The 22,742-nt window shown below is 46.8% G+C and overlaps 1 protein-coding gene across 1 annotated transcript in view; it reads left to right on the top strand.

Annotated features, from left to right (window-relative positions):
* Window positions 1-728: 728 nt before the first annotated feature.
* The window catches only part of HMA1 (heavy metal atpase 1), a 94,967-nt gene continuing 72,953 nt past the window's right edge, over window positions 729-22,742 (top strand). Inside the window, exons 1-3 of the mRNA XM_087397381.1 lie at window positions 729-1,817; window positions 3,501-3,651; window positions 4,388-4,575. Of these exons, the coding sequence (XP_087253507.1) occupies window positions 1,089-1,817; window positions 3,501-3,651; window positions 4,388-4,575 (1,068 nt within the window). The 5' untranslated portion in view covers window positions 729-1,088. The remainder of the gene's footprint in view (window positions 1,818-3,500; window positions 3,652-4,387; window positions 4,576-22,742) is intronic.

Genomic DNA, 22,742 nt, shown 5'->3' with positions numbered 1-22,742 from the left:
GAATTATGTGAGAGCCATTAGGGGGTATAATAATAAATTTGGCTTAAATCTCAGAACCCTTAGACCAAGGTTCTAAGATCTAGTCAACTTTATGATCATATTGGGAAAGGTTCCCAATATGATCATAAAGTACCTTTCCCAATATGATCATAAAGTTGACTAGATCTTAGAACCTTGGTCTAAGGGTTCTGAGATTTAAGCCAAATTTATGATAATGCCACCCTAAGCCTCTCCCAAAAGGAGTTGAACTAGGAATCTAACAAGTAAGTCAAATTTTTGATCATAAATTTGACTTAGATGTTAGATCTAACCTTTGTTAAGCTCCTTTTGGGAGATGCCTTAGATCTTAAGAACCCTTGTTTAACTCCTTTTGGGCGAACAAGGAGTTAAAAAAGGGGTTCTAACATCTAAGTCAAATTTATGATCATATTCCCTCCACAAGCCTCCACGAGGTTCTAAGATTTATGTCAAACTATGATTGGATGGCACATAATTCTTCCAATATGTGCTCGTCTATAATTCCCACCTATGTATTCTAAAGGCCGCTAATCTCATTCCATACTTACGCTTTTGGAGGAGTTGAACATTGATTTAAGTCAATCATAACCCATCTACCATAAGTCAACAAATCATTCCATACTTACGCTTTTGGAGAGTCGAACATTGATTTAAGTGAAATGTATGATCATAACCCACATCTCAAAAGAGTTGAATTGAGTGGTGCCACATCTCAAAAAGAGTTGAATTGAGAGGTGTCGACACTGTGCCGTCAGGGTATGACCTGCTGATTTCTAAGCAAGCCAGTGTTGACGGGAGCCATCATATCATGATCATGATTCATTACTACAGGGCATGCACGTGATTGGTGCAGCAGTTGCAATCTCCTCCTGTTGAGCAGCATCACAGGAGCTTCAAAGTAAGTGATCGTGATCGGTTCTTGATGGAGCAGCACTTCCAAAGCAGCAGATTGTAGGGGTCTAGTGCTGCATGGAGCATTGGCACAGGCTCAGAATTGCCCTCTGTAACGATTGAAGTTGCACTCCCAGTTGGGTAGAACCGAGTTGGGTGTCTCTCTCTTTCCAATTTGAATGGCGCCTTGCATCAGCAGTGCCCATGCCCAATTTCTGATGCACCTTGGTCATCCTTGCTCCGCCAAATCCCGCTCGGATTCATCAGCCCACACAATTGGCAGCCGTTTCATTCGACAGAGTTCTATCTTTCGGAGCACGACTCGATTCCCAAGCTCGCCTCGTTATCCCGAACAGGGTTCCATTAACCTCAGCTCCCCTCTTCTGCTGCCTTGTCCACTGCTTGGCAACAATGCTCTTGTCCCCAGAGGCATTGGAGCTAGCCAAAGACCCCTTTTTTTCCACCTTCATAAGAGCGAAGAACAAAATGGATCCTTCCACGATCACGGCGATGGGAGCCATGCTAAGAGTATGGTTCGCAATGACGAAGATGGTCACGACCACGACCACGATCACGATCACGATCACGATCACGATCACGAACACGAACACGAACACGAACACGAACACGAACACGAAGGTCATGTGCATTCTGACAAAAATGGGCACTCGCATTCCCACGCTCTCGAGGATATGTCGGGGGCTAATTTTGTTCAGAGAGCTATCCTGACCGTCGCTGCAGCAGTGGGATTGACCAGATTGGCAGACGCCTTGCGAGATAATTTTCGTCTATGCTGCATTTCAATGGCTCTGCTTCTTTTGGCTGCCGTCTGTCCATATATACTTCCACAGTCTCTTGGTCCGTCGGTTCAAACTGGGCTTATAGTCTCGGCTCTTCCTCTCGTAGGGGTAATGTAATCTCTGACATACATTCGTACGGGATGTTGCAATAATTTGTATTTTTGTATTCAGCGGTTTGGTGGCAGTTCCATTTCCACACTTTGTTCACACTACTCAGATAATTATTTGTATGTATGATCTCGTCAGGAGTCAAAGGTAATAGATGCCATCAAGAACTCATGGTCATCTACCTGGAGGGAAGTTGATGCGGATTTTTAGAAAGAAATATGTAAAAAAGACTCAAGTTTCTCTCATGGAAAAATGTTATATGTTTGAAAAGGGAACCATTGCATGATGGCCTGCCTAGATGTCATTGATAAATGAGGCCTACAATGATACCAACTTTAGGCACATCAGAAATGTTTACATGACAATAGAACCCAAACCTAAAATGTAAGAATGAATTCATGATTCTCTTTTCTTAGGAAAGGATTGTTTGCATGGCAATAGAACCCAAAATGTGGGCTAATTGCAAGAATGAAGTCACGATTCTCTTCTCTTAGGAAAGAATTGCTGTGCTTAGGAATTCTAACTTTTTCTCTTTTTGTGGTGTAAATGAGCTGGTGGTTTCAATTGACGAACTTGTGAATGTTAGTTGGGAATGTGATAACGATATATTCTTGTGCTTCTCTATTTTTCATAGGCTTATAAGCATGCTATCATCAAGCCTATTGGTGCTTGTAGGCTGCTTTAGATTTTTTGGAAGATTTTATTTCTTGATTTGCTTGTTTAATTTTGCTTAGTCATCTTCTTCCTTTCTTCTTTGTTCCTTGTTTTCTTTCTCTTTTGTTTTTTTGACGTATTTTAGTAAGCACTGGGTTTGCCCAAGAGACTCTGCGGGTTTTTAGAAACCCAGTATAGCTGCTCAGTGCTCATGCTTGGACACTGATGACGACATAAGTGTTGCTTTGCCTGTAAGTATGTCTTCCTTTTGTTTTTCAAAAAAGTTTTTGCTACCTTTTTCTTTTATTTTGTGTAGATATTTGGACTTTAGAACAACAAAAAATCTAAATTTGTATGATTGGATATATTCTAGTCTTACAAAGGTATATACTTTAGATGACTGCCCAATTAGCTCGATCTGTTGGGCTTTGCTGACCACCACCTAGTCTGCCACAAGATGCGCTGACTGTTAGGCCTCCACTGGATGGACTTGGGTGGCCCGTCTGATCCAATGCACTCTACGTGCCCCTCTCGAATGGCTCTTAAATGTTCCCAGACAAGAACATGGGGTGGAGGACAAACCTCCTATCCTACTTGTGTAATGGATCTGTCAGATTAAGGGCATACATGTGGGGGGCATCTATAGACTGTCCTAAACCCGGCCCCTAATCATTGACTAAGATTTGAAATTAGATTGGATTCATACCGGTGGAGAAGTCTGTCTTGAGCAATGAGACATTATTTATTGTGCTCTGGCCGTTGGCACTGAGAATTGATAGTAACTCATCATGTTGTTTGTATAGGGAGAAACCCACAGTTTATGCATCCAACTTATATGCATGGATGCTGGTGTTCTGCTACAGTTGCTGAAGTATTATGAATTTTGGGCACTCATCAAGTGAGATGTGGACGCCTTTTAAGTTCAATGGTGCTAGCCTTTTGAACTTTTCATCAACAATTGGTTGTTGCACTGTATCTTATTATGAAAATAGCTAGAAAAACCATTATTGATGTTGTTTCGTGCTGCAGGTACCAGCAATTCTTGATGCAGCAGTTGACATTGCTGGCTTAAGGGTGAACATACATGTTCTCATGGCATTGGCTGCATTTGCCTCATTGCTAATGGGCAATGCACTCGAGGGTGGCCTACTTTTGGCCATGTTCAGTCTATCTCATATTGGTGAGCATGATGCCTTGAACAATAATTGTGATGAAAAACATTTTTTCCCTCCTTGTTATGCATGGACCTATTGCTTTAAATTATCATGGACAGAAAGCAAATCTCGTGTTTGATAAAACTATGATGAATCGTCAAATATTTCTTACTATTTTTTATGCCCCACTCCCCCAAGTTATTATGTACTTGCATGAAGTTGAGGGAATGAAGTATAATCTTCCAATCAGAACTGTATTGATGCTGGTTTCAAAGAGTGACACAGATCGGTGTGTAAAATAAGGGCCTACACGACAGCTCCTTTGTAATATGACATTTTTGAATTAAGATGTCTGCAACATATAGTATAAATGGAATCAAATTGAATTGTGATGAAGACATTTTGCAAACTGGTATGTCTGCTGCTCAATGGCAGTCCAGATTAAAACCTACAGAACTCATATCAACCCATTTGATATAAGCTGGTCCAATCGCTTTGGAGTCAAAGTTTTGGAAAAGCCTAGCTGGTGCTCTTAGTTTTGGCTCGGAGTCTGGAATCCAAAAAACTTTTTTCGCAAAAACTCGATTTAGGACCTCGGGATCACCTTAGAGAGCACTGCAAAGTTGTCTTGAGATTAATATAAATACATTGCTGGTTTCTTTTCCATGCATTTTCAGAGTGTTCTGTTGGTTCAATTTCGCTTTCCCTATGCTCACATCTTTAATTCACATTTATCAACATCTGACATGAAATGACTGGCAGCTGAAGAGTACTTTACAGAGCGTGCTTTAGGAGATGTGAAGGCGTTGAAAGAAAGCAATCCTGAATTTGCTCTTGTATTGGAAAAACTTGAAGATTCGGCATCTCCTTCAATGTCAGCTTTGGCGTACACGGAAGTACCTGTGCAGCAAGTTAAGGCGGGCTCATTTGTGCTTGTCAGGGCTGGTGAGGTAAGATGCTCAACCGTATTGTGCATAATTTATATTCTTAAATCACCGCCCTTAAGTAAGTTTGAGAGAGAGAGAGAGAGAGAGAGAGAGAGAGAGAGAGTCTTTGGAAGACTGATGGGTCTATGAGACTGAGACTGTGAGAAACATGACACAACAAGCTGAAAGGGTGGAGCTACTAAAAGCGAGCATCATCACCCATGCTAAGTGCTAAGTACTACATGGTCATAACATCAACATCATCATTGCCATTATCATCATATCGAATCCGATCTGATGCCAAGTCTGGACCGATACAACAGATACTGGAGGCCCAAGAGTGGAGGTCAAGATGGACCCGGTGGGACTGTGCTGGTATGAGGTCAGAGATAGAACGCTGGCGGTTATCTGTGGATGCGGACCGACGTGACCTCCTGGCGATGGCTCTACGTCTGACAATGGCCATGGTAACCCTTGTCGGTCATGCCCCGGTCTTGAACAAAGAAGGGATGTCCCCAAGCATGATCTGCGAGTTTGAACAGAGAGAGAGAGACTTTATTAAAGTCTTCGGAACTGTAGAGAAGGGGTAGGGACAGATTTGGAGAAAGGGGGATAGAGGAGCAGAAGGGAGAGAGAAAGAGGGGAAGAGGGAGAGGAAAGGGTAGGAGAGAGGGAATGAGGTAGGAAAGAAAGGGAGAGATTGAGAGGGAGTAGGGAAGAGAGAGAGAGAGTGAGTGAGCGTAGGCAGGAAGGAGGAAGGGAGAGTAGATAGGATTAGATGTCACATCAAAAAGTACATAGTAGTGGGTGGATGGAGACTTATATAGTCCCTCCATATTTTCCACCTAAAGGGCCTAACTTGGCCTCTTTTTCCCCTTCATTACAGCCATCCCTTCCCATAGAATTTTGCCCTCAAAATTTCATATGTGGGCTGTTAAATCGGTGCAGCAAACAGCAAATAATAATCAGCCCGGTAGGAGATAGGGATTGTCCTGGACAATGCTCTCTGGCTGCCATGAGTTCTCATCCTTAGGGAGTCCCTGCCACTTGATAAGATACTCGGTGTAGTACGTGATCCCTGAAACCCATGATGTGCTCCAGGACATAGAGTATGTGGCCCTCCTCATCCATAGGTGGTAGCTCAGGAAGGACTTGGACATGCTGTCTGACATGTGGCTTCAGCAAGGACACATGGAAAACATTATCAATCTTGGAGGTCCTGGGTAGCTCCAACTCATACGCCACCTCGCCAACTTTGCGGATGATCTTGTAGGGACTGTAATACCTGTGAGCAAGCTTCGTGTTGGTGTTACCCTTCGAAGAGTGAGGCATAACGGTTCTTATGGAGGCGTAAGTTCACATAATCCCCTTCTTCAAAAGACAGATACCTCCTGTGTTCATCCGCATACTTCTTCTGCTTGGCTTGGGCATCCTGCATATTCTTTTTAGCCAATTGCAGAAGGGCATCCATACTCTCCAAGTCATTTCTTGCTTGCCGGTTTTTCTACAGCCATGTCTGCAACTAAAGATGGCATATCCACTGTGCATCTATACATAGCCTTGAATGGGCTCATGCCAATAGAGATGTGCTTGGTACTGTTGTAACAAAATTCAGCAAGTGCCAACCACTTATCCCAAGACTTCTGTGTGTTATGGCAGAAATGCTGTAAATAATTCCTGCCAAAAGTGACCCATAAAGTTTACATCTCTGTCGCTGACAATCTCCCGAGGGAAACCATGATGCTTAAAAACATGCTCGATGAACTGCCAAGCAACCTGTGATGCTGAATAACGGGTCTTAGTGGGTATGAAATGGGCCTGCTTTGTCATTCTGTCAACCACCACAAAAATGCTATCCCATCCCCGCTCTGTGGAAGGAAACCCTGTGATGAAATCCATAGCAATGTGAGTCCATTTGCCTTCTGGAATAGGTAATGGCTGCAAGAGACCCGTGGGTAGCCGGCTGTCCACTTTATTTTGCTGGTAGGGCAGACATTCATTGACAAATTTAAGTACATCCCGCCACAAGCCATCCCAGATAAAGCTCTGTTTAACCTTTTCATATGTCTTGGTAATACCCGCATGTCCTGCCATAGGAGATGAGTGCATTTCCTGTAAGACCAGCAGTCGGTTTGAATATGGCACCAAATAAATTCTGTCCTTGCACCCACAACAGCCCATTATGCAGCTTAAATTCAGCATGCCCCTAGCTCGATGGCCTCTGTAACTCCACAAATATGGAAGCTGCCTTAGAATCCTGCATGTATTGTTCCTGAATACCATGAATCCAATCCTGGTAGATGGTAGAAATGTAGACAAACTGTAAGCCCACGTACGGGATAAGGCATCTGCAACCACGTTTTCTTTCCCCTTCCTGTACTCGATGTCAAAATCATAAGACTAAACCTTAGCCAGCCGCCTCTTTTGCTTCATTGACAAGTTGGGCTGTGTAAGGAAATACCTGAGTGTCCTATGATCTGTCTTAACCTTGATTTTGCTACCGTACAGGTAGTGGTGCCATTTTTTGAAAGCATGGAGGATAGCCAACATTTCCTGATCATACACATGATAATCTAGTTCCTTGGCATCCAATTTCCTGCTTTCAAAAGCAATTACCCTGTGTTCCTGTCTTAGCACAGCCCCTAATCCTTTGCCACTGGCATCTGCGTCCACAATGAAAGTACGTGAAAAATCAGGGCATACCAACATAGGAGCATGAGTGAGGGCGAATTTCAGGTCTTCAAAGCTGCGCTGTGCATTTGTAGACCACATAAAAGCATCCTTATTCAAAAGGTTTGTCAAAGGGGCTGCCCGCTTGGCAAACTTGTGGATAAAGCGCCTGTAGAAGGAAGCAAGACCTAGAAATCCCCTCAACTGAGTAGGGTTGTGTGGCTGCGGCCAATCCTCAATGCATTTCACCTTTGCAGGATCCACTCGAATGCCATCCTTGCTCACAGTGTGACCAAGATACTCAACCTCTTGTGCCATAAAAGTGCATTTGCTGGCTTTAGCATAAAGCTGATGCAACCTCAAAATTTCCAGCACTTGCTTGACATGTCTGATGTGCTCCTACTTATCCTTGCTGTAAATGAGGATGTCATCAAAAAATACCAGCACATATTTGAAAAGGAGAGGCTGCAAAATCTTGTTCATGAGTGCTTGGAAGGTGGCTGGTGTCAATCCAAAAGGCATCACCTTGAACTCATACAGTCCCCTCTCTGTGCGAAAGGCTGTCTTGTGCTCATCCCCAGCTTTCATTCTAATCTGATGATAGCCGGACCTCAAATCAATCTTAGTGAAAAACTAAGCACTCGATTCATCCAGCAGGTCATCTATCCTGGGGATTGGAAACCTGTTCTTGATGGTAACCTTATTCAAGTCTCTGTAGTCAATGCACATACGGTAAGAACCATCCTTCTTTTTCACCAGGACCACAGGGGATGCAAAAGGAGAAGTGCTATGAGTGATGAAACTCTTCTGAAGTAAGTCCCTCACTTGAGTTGCCACTTCCTCCCGTTCTACCTTAGAGAGTCGGTATGGGGCCTTATTGATTGGCTTACTGCCAGGTTCCAAGACTGTGGCATGATCTACATCTCTTCTCGGAGGCAACTGTGATGGCAAATCAGCGAACACATTTGCAAACTCTGAGAGCAATTTCTGCATATCACAATCATCAACACGGGGAGTGCCACCCTCTTTAGTTACTGACACATTCAATGCATATATGGCGCTGCCCCTCTTGAGCTCTCTGGCCAATTGCCTTGCTGAAATAACCTGCAATTTAGGAGCTGCAATACCATGCAATGTAATTGATCCATCCCTGTGGACAAAGCTGAGTGTTAAGGCATTGAAATCCATGCTGATTTTGCCCAGTGATTGTAACCAATCACAGCCTAGGACAACATCTATTGGGCCCATGTCAAGTGCCAAGAGGTCACCTGTAAAAGTATAGTCATTAGAGAACTTAATCCTTGCATCTTGTTAACGAGATCTACTGATCATATGCTGTCCATTGGCCACTTCTACTGTCAGCCCATGGTCTATCCTAGTAGCAATCAGTCCAACCCTCTGTAAGGTCTTGCAGTTAACAAAACTGTGGGTGCTACCGCTGTGTACCAACACATGCACAATCCTGCCATTAATCATCCCTGTTAATCTGATAGTATCAACACTTTTGGCACCCATCAGGGTATGCATGGAAATAGTATAAAGTGTTGGCTGGGCATCCCAATAAACCTCATCCTCGTTCACAGGAGCATTGCCACCTGCATCTTCACGTGCATAAAAAGGTATCGCATCCTGATGCTCCACAAAAAACAGTGTTGGCCTACAGTCTCTCATGCCACCAGTGGCTAGAATCTCATACGAATGCGAAGCATGAGTGTCATGCGCAGTAGCTGTTAGAAATGACCCAACAGAGGGTACGCACAGCGGAAGACTGATAGTAATGCCTAGGAGCTCACACAGTGTGCGTGTGGGGTGTGGAACCACAAACTTCTTAACTTAAGTGCATAAAATAGATGTGCAGACTCATCAATAGACAATGAACCAGCCAGATAGAGAAACCACCAAAATAACATATTTCTATCCAAAGCTATGGATACAATACAAAAGAGAGAGATCCAGAGTCCCACCAATGGTGTGGTCCTTTGATCTTACCACAGGGTACTTCTCCTATCTGCTAGCTATCTCTAGACTTGAGCCCGCGTGCTCCACCTCGAGCGTCTGTAGACTTTCCATCCAGAACGATCCTCTCCACCTTGCTGTCTGGAAACCAGCCTAGGTGGGCTGCCACTCAAGCTCAGTCTGCAGCTCCTTTAGGGTCACACCTTCACCTCCTGTGGATAGGCCCAAGGCTTGCCTTCTTGTTGCTCCTGTCTGCTGTCAGAGGGCTGCTCCAAAGAATATGATGATCACAACACCTTGCTGCCCCTGCCCTGGAAGACAGCCAAGGTCCAGCCTCTAGGGAACTCAGTCTGCAGCACACCTTCCACTCTCCTTCACCCCTAGTGTGAGGCCCAAGGGAGTGGCTTCTGTCTGCTCCTGTCTACTCCTTTTCTTGCTGAATGTTGGATGTGAACTGAGGCCCAGGGCCTCTCCTTTTATAGGGCTCAAGGCCCCCTTGAACCAACCGACCAGCCAGCCCTAAATGGGCCGACTGGCTGGTCTGTTTGGGCCGACCAGTCTGCCCCCCCCCCCCAGTCTGTAAAACCGACCTGGTTGGGGCTTTTCTTCAGACCCTATATAAGGGCCGTAGCCAGGCCCTTTTGGGCTGCTGCTAGGCTGCCCTTTTGTTGCTGCTGGAGATGCTCTTGCAGGCTTCATACCTGCCCACAGACCCCCGCCATGCAGCCGTACTGCAGCTGTACAGGTCGGCGCACCCTGCTGATGTCATCGCGCCTCCAAGGATCTGCATAGTCCCGTACAGCCATGCGTCATCACCCGTACTTAGAGACGCTGCTGTCCCGTACTGTTTCTTAAAGGATCCTCCTCTATTGGCCGTGAGGTGCTGCCCATGTGGCAGCCCCCTCCCTCTCTCTTCTCTAGGCATCCTAGGTCTCCCTCCCCCATGCTCTCCTCATGAGGGCTTACAGATGGGGAGGTGACCATTCTAACACCCCCTCTCACCGACACATCCAGGCCCAATGCCAACACGTTGATGAAGATGCTCCAGTAACTCCCTAGTCATAGTCCTCTGGAATTTTTCGATGTCAAAATCTTTTCCTGGCTTTTCATCCAGTGGCTCCTGCTCCACCAGGTCTGGTTCCGCTTCTGCACACCATCTTGGTACACAGGTCCATCTTTGGTAGCACCTCCTGGCACCACCTCCTTCAATCACGTTCTTGCCTTCGAACTCGAGCAACCCAACCTCTACAATCTTCCAGTTTTCCCCCTCATAATGAGTGAACAACCTGGAGTCTTCCAGGCACCATGCTTTGAGGGTCTGTTTCAACCCGTCCTTCCTTTGGCAAGGTTTGCAACAAAAGTACATCTCCAGATAACCTGGACTGCGAACTTCAAACGCACGTGACACAATCCTCCAATCGTGGAAGTTGATTCCCTAGAGCTTCTGAATCAGGGTCGTCCTTCAGCAAGGTCCTTGATGCGTAGAAGCTGTTGCCATCTGATGCATTGGCTGCATTTGGTTATATGTGCTCATTGGCAGAGCGATAGGGGCATGAACTCCGGGCTGGGTCTCTCTGCCAAATGCATCTCTCCGAAATGATGGCATACCAAAGGGCTGAGAAGAGGACTGACCTCTCTCCCAGGGGTGTGGGCTACCATATAAACCCAAGCCAACTCCAGGCATACTCGCTAGTGTGGTGAAAGGAGCACTAGCCGGATGCACACCAACGGGTCGGCCCAAAAGAGACGGCTCAGCCTACATAGATGCAGAAAGCTGAGAGCCAAAAGATGGCCTGACATCCTGCAAGAAAGTGCTTTGTAAATTGTCGCAGAGAAAATGCATCATCTATGTCCAGATAATCCCCAAGTTGGGGTACATGCAATGGTCGAGAAGGCTGATGCTCATAGGAACGACGTGCATCTGCCATAAAACCCCTACATGGAGTAGACAAAACATCCTGACTGTCTGAATGGTCCCCTTGCTGGGGTGCGGGCTGCTTACCTTTATCTTGCATAGCAATGGCAGATGTGATCTGCTGACCAATCTGCTGTCCCATCTGGACAAGAGCCGTATCTTGCATAGCCATGGTTGCGGTAAGCTGCTGGCTGAACTCTTGTCCTATCTAGCGGAAAGCATTTGGAGCATAGAGGAAAGGGCATCCAGAAACTGCGTTAGCGCTGCTTGCACTTCCCAGGATGCAGGAGAGAGAGGCTGAGTGGAAGGAACCTTTGCACCACTAGTGGATGCAACCACTGTGGCAGGCACTTGCTCATGCTGAGCAACCTCATCAGAGTCATGCAATATATCACGAGGAACACGCTTTGGTGCCATGGTGACTGGCCTTGGAGAGAGAGCTCGAATGTTAGGAGAAATGGATAACAAAAACCTTGCTGTAATGAGCCCCTGAGATACAAAAATGTCGATGGAGAGGTTCAGAAGAAAGGTCATCGAAGAAGCTTCAAAACGGAGCCAAAATGGCTCCAAACGGGCTCTGAAAGGCCCCTAAAAAGAGGCTGAAAGTGAACTGATTACCCTCCTCTCTTTTTTTTTTTTTTTTTGGGGGGGGGGGGTTTTTCCCTAAGTCACCTAGGATAGTTAGTACAGTTCTAAACTAAGACCTTTAGGACACTGTCTTAGACCAAATTGACCCAACCCTTAACCTTAGTTAGTACTTAACCTATCCTACACCCAAACTAACTAAACCTAACCTAGCTAACTAGACCTACTAACCTACCTAACCCCAACTAACTAGACCTAATTGACCTACTAATTAAACGTAACCTAACCCAAACCTCTAACGTAGTTAACCTAAACCCCAGCTAACCTGCAGACCTTAGCAATTGCTAAGGTTCTGTAGCTGTGCATCACGGTGTCGTCGGGTGTGGTGTGGCAGAACACCTTTCAAATGGCTTGGCGACGTAGGTGGCGCTTGCAGGAGACCCGTGATGGGCTGGGGCTCTAGGGCGCGGCGTGGCATGGATGAGCAGCAGCAGTGACAGAGCCTTATAGGAGCAATAGCAGCAACAATGATGGGAGCGCACGGACAGCAGCAGACAGAAGGCAAATGGCCTCACGTGAAGATGTGAAGGCAAACGGCCTCACGTGGCTCAGCGGATGGAAGACCTTGACAGGCTCAACGGACGGAAGACCGGCACTAGAAAACCTTCGTTGATTTGGGAGAGCTTGCTCGAAGCTGCATCACGTCCATGCATTCCATATGCATGTTAAACAGAAAAGGGTGACGTCTAGCTTCTTCAACGGTTGTACGATGGCGTCTTGCTTCTTCAACGGCTGTACGATGGTGTTCCTTTGGTCTTGTTGTAGCTATTCAGTGCTGTTGTCGTCATATATTGCTAGCAACTCCAGAGATTAATCTTGGAATGAGAAGAAAGGCTTAGAGTCCTAGGAAGGTGCTCTGATACCAATGTAGAGAAGGGGTAGGGACAGATTTGGAGAAAGGGGGATAGAGGAGCAGAAGGGAGAGAGAGAGAGAGGGGAAGAGGGAGAGGAAAGGGTAGGAGAGAGAATGAGGTAGGAAAGAAAGGGAGAGATTGAGAGGGAGTAGGGAAGAGAGAGAGAGAGTGAGTGAGCGTAGGCAAGAAGGAGGAAGGGAGAGTAGATAGGATTAGATGTCACATCAAAAAGTACATAGTAGTGGGTGGATGGAGACCATCTGTAAGCCCCCAAATGAGGAGAGCGTGGGGGAGGGAGGCCTAGGGCAGGGTGTGCCCAAAGAGAGATTACCTGGATGTGTGGATCTGGGACAGATCTGGAGCATTCATGGTTGGTGGGGTATCCCAAGGATGAAAGGCTGCATCAGGAGCTGCTCATGTGCAGGAAGATGGCGGGGACACATTGTCTTGGATCAGGCCTAGCATGAGGCACTCCGAGGACAGCTTCAGGATGACACAAGGCGTGGAGTCATGGCTGGACTGTGGGCAGGATTGCGACCTGCAACAGACACCAGCAGATGGCGTCAGCATGGCGAGCCATATGGCGAGGGTAGTGGGCAGGCGAAGGGCCTGCAACAGACCCTGATGATGGTGCATAGGTAGGCGCTGACATGGCAGGGGATGGAGCAGCACAAGGCAGCCCATATGGAGGGCTGGTTGGGCTGGGCAAAGCCAGCCAACCAGGCCCTATCTAGGGCTGGCCAAGGGCTCAGCCCCTGCATGGAATCGTGGGCCAGCAAGCCCTGGAAAAGAGAGCCCAAGAGGGTGATTTTGTGGGGCCAGTAAAGGGCCCTATTGGGGCTGGTTGGTCTGAGCCAACCAGGTCGGTTGGGCCAGCCAACCTGGTCTGTCCAGTCGGCCAGTCTGGTCGGCCAGTATGAAGCTGGCTGGTCAGTTTTCTACAGCAGGCCTTAGGGCCTATAAAAGGAGAGGCTTGATGCCTCACAAATCATCCAGCAGCCAGCAGTTCCAGGGCAGAAAGGAGCAGCAGGATGCCTACTCTCTAGGCCTATCTACAGGATGTGAGAGAGAGCAACAGGTGCTGCAGACTAAGCTCTAGGGAGAGGCTGGACCTTGGCTGTCTTCTAGGGCAGCAAGGTGCTGAGATCATCACACCTTCTGGAGCAGCCATTCACAAGCAGGTTGGAGCAGTGGAACAGGGACCTGTGTGCTGCAGACAAAGCTTGGTAGGGGCTGCCCACCTAGGCTGATTCATAGGCAGTAAGGTGGAGAAGAACACACTGGACGGAAAGTCTACAAACGCTCGAGGTGGAGCACGCGGGCCCGAGTTTAGAGATAGCCAGCAGATAGGAGAAGGACCCGGTGGTAAGATCAGAGGACCACACCATTGGTGGGACTCTGGATCTCTCTTTTGTATTGTGTCCATAGCTTTGGACGGAAATACATTATTTTGGTGGTTTCTCTATCTGGCTGGTTCATTGTCTATTGATGAGTCTGCACATCTATGTGATGCACATTAAGTAAAGAAGTTTGTGATTCCACTCCCACATGCACACTGTGTGAGCTCCTGGGCATTACTATAAGTCTTCCGCTGAGCGTACCCTCTGTTGGGTCATTTCTAACACATGCTAGGGGCTTCTAGATGGTTACACATGGCATCCAGGTTTGTTTAGGGAGATGAGGGCTCTGCAAAGGCTTGCTGAAATGAAATCACGTTGAAGATCTGTTGCGCTTGCTTTTGACAGAGGTTGGCTGGGTGGATATTCTTGATGCCATCACCCGTGATCTGATTAGTTTAGTAGTTGTATGTTTTCATTTGGTATTAGAGCATGGGTAGCTTAGGAGCTCACACAGTGTGTGTGGGGAGTGGAATCACAAACTTCTTAAACTTATGTGCATCACATAGATGTGCAGACTCATCAATAGACAATGATCCAGCCAGATATAGAAGCTACCAAAAGAATATATATTTTTGTCGAAAGCCATGGACACAATACAAACGAGGGATAGATCCAAAGTCCCACCAGAGCGTGGTCCTTTGATCTTACCTCAAGGTACTTCTACTATCTTCTGGATATCTCTAGACTTGAGCCTGCGTGCTCCACCTAAAAGTAGTAGACTCTTTGTCCAGAATGGTTCTCTCTACCTTACTGCCTGTACTCAGCCTAGGTAGGAAGCCCTTCAAGCTTAGTCTGTAGCTCTTCGTGCTCTCCTAGTCCTCCAGGAATAGGCTTCAAGAGTAGGTCTTTTGCTGCTCCTTGCTGCTTGTCTTTTGCTGCTCTAGAGAATGAGCGAGGAGGCCCAAGGCCCTCCTTTTATAGGCCCAAGGCCTGCTCCAAAAACCGACCAGTCAGTTAAGAGTTCTCCAAACGGGGCCTTAGGCCCTCTTTTCTATGCAGGAGCCCAGCGCCTTTGCTGATCTGTTGGGCCGACCTGGTTGGCTAGTCCAATTGATTAGGCAGGAGATATTCTTGTTTTGGTTCCTTATGTTGATGAGGTTGCTTCTGTCCCTTCATAGATTCATGTGAAGGAGCTTCTCCTATGAAGCAAGCTTTTGTTGAAGCTCGTGCCTTACTCCAGGCTAATGCTTCTATTTTGGCCGAGATCTCTTGTTCCTACTTCTTCACCTCTTGACAGAGGCAAGAGGCTTATTGCTTCTACTCCTTCATCCGCAGGGATCCTGCGCACACCTGCGCCATTTGCCTCATTTAGGAATTCTTTTGCAGTTTTGGCAAACATGGCAGAGTTTGAGTTAGAGGAGAAGTTTGTACCCTCTTCCCTTGGGGAGCACCTTGTTTAGAGCACCATGGATAGAGCTTCCCCCTCTACAGGTGTGGGAGTGCTTTCCCCAGTTGACTTCCCTCCTCTTGATAGGAGGAAATCTTCCCAGGAGAGGGATATCTCCGCTACCAGGTCGGGTAGAGTTTTTCATCTGGCCTCTTCCTCTCGCCGATAAGGATTGTTAGCTGGAACGTTCAGGGCCTTGAAGGTGTACCTCACCGCCGCCGTAGGCAGCTGATTCGCAACCAACTTCATCCAGGTGTTACTAGGGGTCCCATTGATGTCCTCATGATTCAGGAAAACAAACTGCATGTCAGGGATTGTGCCAAGTCGGGTAAGCTTCTTTCATGGCATACTTTTTGGTCACCCGCCTTGGGCACCAGGGGAGGTACTTGTATTTCTGTTTCTTCTTCTATGTTGCCCTTGGTGATTGGACATGGGATCATAGTTCCCTCTAGAGCTCAGTGGGTCATTCTTTTGATTGGTGGGCGTAAGTTTGGTTTCTTAAACCTTTATGCCCCCAATTCAAGAGGGGACTGTGTCCTTTTCTGGAAGGAGCTGCTTTCTTGGTCATGCATTGCAGAGTCTTGGATCATTGAGGGGTTTAGGGGGTGCATAGGAGTGGGAGAGCAAGAAGATGTAAGAGCATGGGGGGAAAGGAGAGAGAGAAGAAGGGAGGAGGAGGAGGAGGAGAAGGGAGGAGGAGGACGAGGAGGAGAGGGAGAGGATGGGTTGCAAGGTTGGAGGAGTGGGGAGGAGTTGCAAGGTTAGGACATGCTTTTGGATGTGGAGTGCAAGGAAGCATTGAACCATTTAGGTTTTAGGAGAAAGTTTGTTGCATGGAGAGGAGAATGAAGCATATTTTTCATCTCAGTTTGCAATTTTTCTTGAAGTGGAGTTTGGATGAAGTGAAGAAGCATGGGAGGGTATGTTGGAGTATCATGCACATGTTACAGTTGGTGGACAAAGATGATGCATCTTGCGTGATATATGAGGGCATTGATCAAATGCTTGAGACTATAAAAGAGATCCTAGTAGGAGAAAGCAACGGGCCACGCTGTATGAAGAAATGAGGCCGCTGTACAAAAGCAGGTTTTGCCAAAGGCTCTAGAGATGGACACTTTACTGGATGGCAGCAGGGCTAGAGTAAGAGTCCCGGAAGACTGCAAGGGGTGCCATAGCTGAGGATTGGCAAGCTTTGGAGTTTCCAGATCACCTCCTTGCTCCATTGTTACTGCCAAGGGTGTAAGAAAGGCAAAAATAACAAGTCGTAAGCTAGAGACTCAACAATGTGTCATAGCCAAGAGCTTGTCTAGGTGCCACCATAGCCAAAAGCTGCAAGGCATCTAGGTTCTCATCAACGTCAAAATCCACAAAGGTTGAAAGAGATCAAAAGTCCTCAATTCTTCATCTCGTTTCTTTCAAATGTTGTTGCCTCCCATTGTACATAGCCCACCCTCGTATCTCTTTTGAGTGTTAAGGAGAGAGCTCTATACATTTTTGTGAAGATGATTGAGGGTGTAGCCAGTAGATATGGCATGGTGGATCGACTTATTTGGGTTGGATGTAGTTGGCTCAGCCCAACCAGCCACTATAAGAGGGTAAGGGGCCAGCCCCCCTTTGCTCTGTTCTGCTGGTCCTGCCCCTGTTCAGGCCTGTTCCAGCCCTCATAACCTGCTCTGTCTTGTAGGCGCCTTTCCCCCAGGATACCCCCCCATCTTGCTGCTCATTAGTAGCCTCCTGCCAGGTCAGATCCAGGGCATGATGCCCCTGCCACCTTCTCTACACAAAGGTGCCATCTGATGCAGCCTCTGGAGCTCTGGGTACTTGGCCTTTTTCTCTCTGATCTTTGTCCCCATGGCAGCCATAGTGCTGCCCATGTGGCCTTCTCTAAGGACCCAGGTCCACCTCCCCCATGCTCTCCTCATATGGGGGCTTACAGATGGGGAGGTGACCTTTCCAACACTCATAGTAAACAGGGCATCTGAAGATGAAATGTTCCTCCGACTCAACCTCCTGTAGGCTACATAGAGTACCCCTCCCTAGGTAGACCCTTTGCTCGGCCACTCTCAATGCAGACCCTATGTGAAGAGACCCGAAGCTGCCCAATGGAGATCCTCAATGAATGGGGTAAGTGAACCCGTGTATACCCTGGTTGGGTTGATAAACCCGTCATCCGAGATATGTAGGCAATGATCTCTGTAGAAGCTAAGCTTCACAGGGCGCTCAGCCGGCTGCAATCAGGTCTGGAACGTGTGTAGCTATAGAAGATCCTCACGTATGACCTGGTTGACCTCATGATATTGTAGTGGGGAGAATGACGCATCAATGCTGTACTAGAAAGGAGGAAGTCTATCCATATGTGACCCTAGTTGCTCAAACCATCTCATTGTGTGCGCATACCAACATCTCTGGTCACCTGCCATCGCTGATAAGGCCATGGAGGAGGACAATGCTAACCACAGTAGTCTGCTGCAGCCAGAGGTACGATCTCTGTATGCCCTATGTTTCATTGAGACAACATATGTAAGACAAGTGGTTTCCACTATTGGAATTTGCCTACAACGATAGAAAACATTTCTCTATAGGAATGAGTCCGTCCGAGCTGAATTGTGGTTATAGACCAACAAATCCAACTATGGTTGGAACACCTCAGAAAGTGCCTAGTGCCGCGAACTATGTGCTTCATAAGTGAGAGATGCTAGCACTTGGGAGAGCTAACAACCACCAAGATATGGATAGAGCTAAGGCACATGCAGATGGAAATCATTCTTGACGAGGGGAGGGGCCACATTGTCCTGGAGCACACTTCATTCTGTCTTATGATGGTAGTGGAGGATGGTTTTGCTGTAGATGATTACTATTATTGTTTGATATAACTATGTATGATACAATTTTCTGTTTCTGTATGGGTGTGGATGTTCGGTTAGTAGCTCCACCCCTCTAGCTGGATTTGTATAGGTTTTTTCACAGTCTCATAGACCCATCGGTCTTCCAAGACTTTAATAAACTTTCTTTCTTTCTTTCTCCCCTTTCTCCTTTCTCTCGAATAATTACTTTACTATCTCTGTAAGCAGCCCACTTCCCTTCCTGTTTTGCTTGCCATTTTTTGGAGATTAGGTGGTCACCTCCCCCTCCCCATTGTAAGTCACCATATGAGGAGAGTGTGGGGAAGGTGGACCAGGATTGTTGGATGCCATGTGGGCAGTATTTCAGTCTGCCACATGGGCTGGTCTAACAAGGGATTTAGGGCTGCCTCATGGGCAGCATATTCCATGTTGGCAGCAATCATTTACTGAAAACAAAGAACATGGGGCTGCCACATGAGCAGCACATAAGCTGCATATGGGCATCACATCTAGGAAACTAACTACCTGGCAAGGAAGAGCTACCGTTAGGGACAGAAGTAGGACGGAACTGCTGCGTGGCTGCTAGGAACAGGTGGGAGCATACCTGAGCAGCACTTGAGCATGGAAAATGACGTCAGCAGCCTGGGACTCTGCAGCAACGTTATGAACAGATTGCACTTGCTGTATGGATCTGTACAGGTGGTTACAAAGAGCTGGAACTGATGCAGAAGGGCTGGAGCAGAGTTTGGGCAAGCAAAGAAGCCTGGAAGCTGTAGGGTAGAGGGCAGATCTGCCTGGGCCACTGGCTGGATGCCATGTGGCCACGTAGGGCTGCAAAGGGGGCTGGATTCACAGACCCAAGTTGGGTCAAACAGACTGAGAGTAAGGTTGACTGGGTCTGCCAATTCGGGCCTGACCAGTCTGCTGTTTTGGGGGCTCCTGGCCCCTAGAAGGTGAGCCTTTGGGCTCATTGATTCATCCATTGGAGTACGAGTTTTGGGTCAGATTCAAGCTGCAGCAAAGGCTCACTGATTCATCCATTGGAGTACGAGTTTTGGGTCAGATTCAAGCTGCAGAGACCCTGCCTCAAGGACCAGTTCAGGAGCAAGGGAGGTGGCTGTTTCGAGCAGACAAAGAGCTCACAAAGTCTTCATCACTTGGCTGTCTATCAGGGCAGCAAGGAGAACAGATCAAAGGGGGAGTCTGTGCCTCACCATCGGCTCCATTTCAGAGCAGCAAGGAGGTCAAGGTTCCAGGTTAAAGCACTACCTTAGTTTTGGCTGTTCAGGAGCATGCAGACCAAGTTGTTTGGGAGTGCCACGGAGGTAAGGGCAAAACAGTTGTTTATGTACAGGGGTTCACGTCTAGATAGCACTCTGCTACTAGAGGATGACACTCTGGACATTGCTTTTGTTTTGTGTCCATTTTACACCTCTCCTGTGCATTGTCCATTTACTTGCTGCACACATATGCTAAGTACACATTAAGGAAAGAAGTTTTGAATTCCAATATATACCACTGTGTGAGTTCTTGGGATACTCTTGTGCTGTTTTTCTTAACAGCCATCACTCGGACCATTGTTGGAAAAGAACCCTTCATGGGTGCTTGTTTTGAGGATCACATGACATCGGAGAATTCCTAAGGTTCATGGGTGCTTGATTAAGGTTTAAGAGAGTTCTTCCGATTGGCTAGTTGATGTTTGAGCTCTGGTGGTGATTGGTCCATGCAATTCTGTGAATGTTGATTGGTGTGTGCTGTTAGCTGGCCAATTCATTGCATCCTTTTGGTGCTGCATGGGAGGAAATCTGTGTGGCGGTTCAAGGAGATGGGTTTGGATCCCTTTTGCTTGCGTGGAGGGTGGTCATGACTTCCTTTTTAGGCCTCGGGCCTGGCTGGTGCAGTGTGAGAGACAACACATGAGAGTTGGCTTCCTGATCTTTCCGCGTCTGTAGAGGCTAGGAGCAACTGCTTATTAGTAGCAGTCCATAGAGTCTTTTTGTGTCAGATCTTTCATGTAAGCAGTGACAAATCCTGTAGGAGTGAGCTGCAGGTCTGTCTTGACTCCATAGGGATCAATATACTTGTTTTGGAATTACTGCTGTGTCGCCATCTCATTTTGTGAGTTAAATAACTGTGTGTTTCACTTGATTTCTGCAGTATATCACTTGTCCTTTTATGCGATGTCTTATGTGAGTGAAGAGAGCCTCAAAGCATTGCATGCAATAATAATTTATCGTTTGCTATCAGAGCCTCGTCAAGAGGGTTTGTGAGAATCTTTGTGCTATTGTCGAGACTAGGTTGTGAGGTCTTCCGAGACGTCTAGTGGCCTGAGTCTGTTGTGCGGGTCCATCAGAGTCTTGCATGAGTGAAAAAAAAGGCTGTAAAAACCTGCTGAGGTTGTCCAAGCAATTCTGAGAGCTTGCTGAGAGGTGTCCCGATTGCGAAGTTGTCTGCATTTGAGAGAAGGAAAAGGTTTCGTGGCTGCTGTAATGGATTCATGGATGGAGGAGACGGCAGAAGGTTCACTTACAAAGTTCAATGGACACGACTTTGACTCTTGGTAGCTTTTGACTCGACTATGGTTCACGCAAAAAGGTCTATGGGGTCTAGTTTCAGGAAGTGATGTTTCAATTCCTATGGTGCTTTAATACTTTTCTTGAATTGTGATGTTTTAATTCTTATGGTGCTTGTTTTTCTACCTATCTTGAATGTGTTGGTCTAGTCTTTTCTTTTTTGCAGCAGTGTTAGCAGTTGATCACTCAGTTTGATCCCCCCCCCAATTGAGTTTCAGGGGAGGAATGTTGGAAAAGAAGCCTTCATGGATGCTTGTTTTGAGTATGAATTGACATTGGAGAATTCCTAAGATTCATGGGTGCTTGATTAAGATTTAAGAGAGGTATTCTGAATTGGCTAGTCGACGTGTGAACTCTGGCGTTGATTGGTCCATGCCATTCTGTGAATGTTGATTGGTTTGTGCAACTCTGTTGGCTTGCCAATACATGGTGTCCACGTGGTGCTCCATGGGAGGCGATTTGTGTGGCGGTTCAAGGTGACTGGTTTAGCTCCTATATAGTCACATGGACGGTGTTCGTGACTTTTTAGGCCTCGGTCCTGGCTGGCACAGTGTGTGAGAGACAACACACGAGTCGGCTTCTTGATCTTTCCGTGTTTGTAGAGTCTAGGAGCAGCTACTCATTAGTAGGAGTCTTTAGAGTTTTTTGTGTCAGGTCTTTCGTGTAAGCAGCAATTAATCCCGTAGGAGTGAGCTGCAGGTTCGTTTTGAGTCCATGGGGGATTCATATACTGTCTTTTCGAATTAGTGTTGTCTCGCCATCTCATTTCGTGGGTTACATAGCTGTGTGAAAGGTGGTTGTGAGTGTTTCACTTGATTTCTGCACTACTCCACTTGTCCTTTTATGCGATATCCTATGAGAGTGAAGAGAGTATCAAAGCGTGGCATGCAATCATAATTTAGCAACCATCCCCTCCCTCGGATGCTCTTGCTACAGGAGTGCGAGATCATCATCTAAATATGTCCCGGTCCCCTTCATTGTTGCCCTCATACTCATTAAGTTGGATCTGTCTGTTGCTGTCTGGTAATCTCGCTACCATTGGCCTTGTCGGTCTATCAGCCTACTAGTCTCTATGCTGCCTCACAAGTGATTTTGGCACCCATCTTAGTGATCACTTAGTGATCAAACCTTCACCGTCAGCCATCAGGGTATTCCCCACTGCTAGTCCTGTAACAAGAACATTTAGGGCCTTGCTATTGCATCTCTTATCGTCCTCAAAGGCATCAGATATGAAACTCTTTTTTGGGGGCTGATGTACCCTTCTTACCTCTTACTGCTTAATATCTCTGCTTTCCCATTAGTAAATTTTTGCGAGGATTCAGCATGCTTACCCTGCATGGCGGCCTGCGTGGTCGCCTTGTATGCCTTCTTCTCCTCTTGCTCCTGGAGGTTCTTCATCTGCTTTTGAAGTGTATTCAGCTCATCATTGAGGGCTGGGTGAATCTCCCCTTGTTCGAGTTGAGTACGTGCTCTTAAGGTCTCATTATCCACTTTAAGGATGGCAATTTGAGTCTCCATCTGCTTGAGCAGTGTGGCATGGTGGTTGATTTTTGCTTACAATACTCGGACCATTTCCTCCTGCATCTTGCTTAGTCAAGATTTCATGTGTACCTGCATTTCTGCCTTCCATTTGTCCATTTCCTCTTGCATGGAGACACGCAACCTACGTATGTGTTCATCATTATCCTTGTTCTCTCCGAGCTTCTTTTACAGGTGCTCAATATCTGTATCCTGCATTTTGCAGACTTCTTTCATGGTGGTCAGGCATGTTTTGGTGTGGAGGTCAGTTAATTGCCCAAATCAAGCTGCTATTTCCTCTGTTTCTCCCCCGTAGTCCTTTTATCCAGCGAGCTGTCCATGCTGGACACAGTTCTGCACTTTACTGTTGCTCTGAAAGACTTTGAATGCAGTTTATGCCTTACATATCAAATGCCCTTGCATATGGATT

The sequence above is a fragment of the Dipteris shenzhenensis genome, chromosome 26 (assembly GCF_047967505.1).
Source record: "Dipteris shenzhenensis isolate YYH24624 ecotype China chromosome 26, Dip_SZ_1.0, whole genome shotgun sequence".
NCBI lineage: Eukaryota > Viridiplantae > Streptophyta > Polypodiopsida > Gleicheniales > Dipteridaceae > Dipteris > Dipteris shenzhenensis.
Note: the sequence above shows the minus strand (reverse complement) of the source record. Positions and strands in the feature narration are given on the sequence as shown.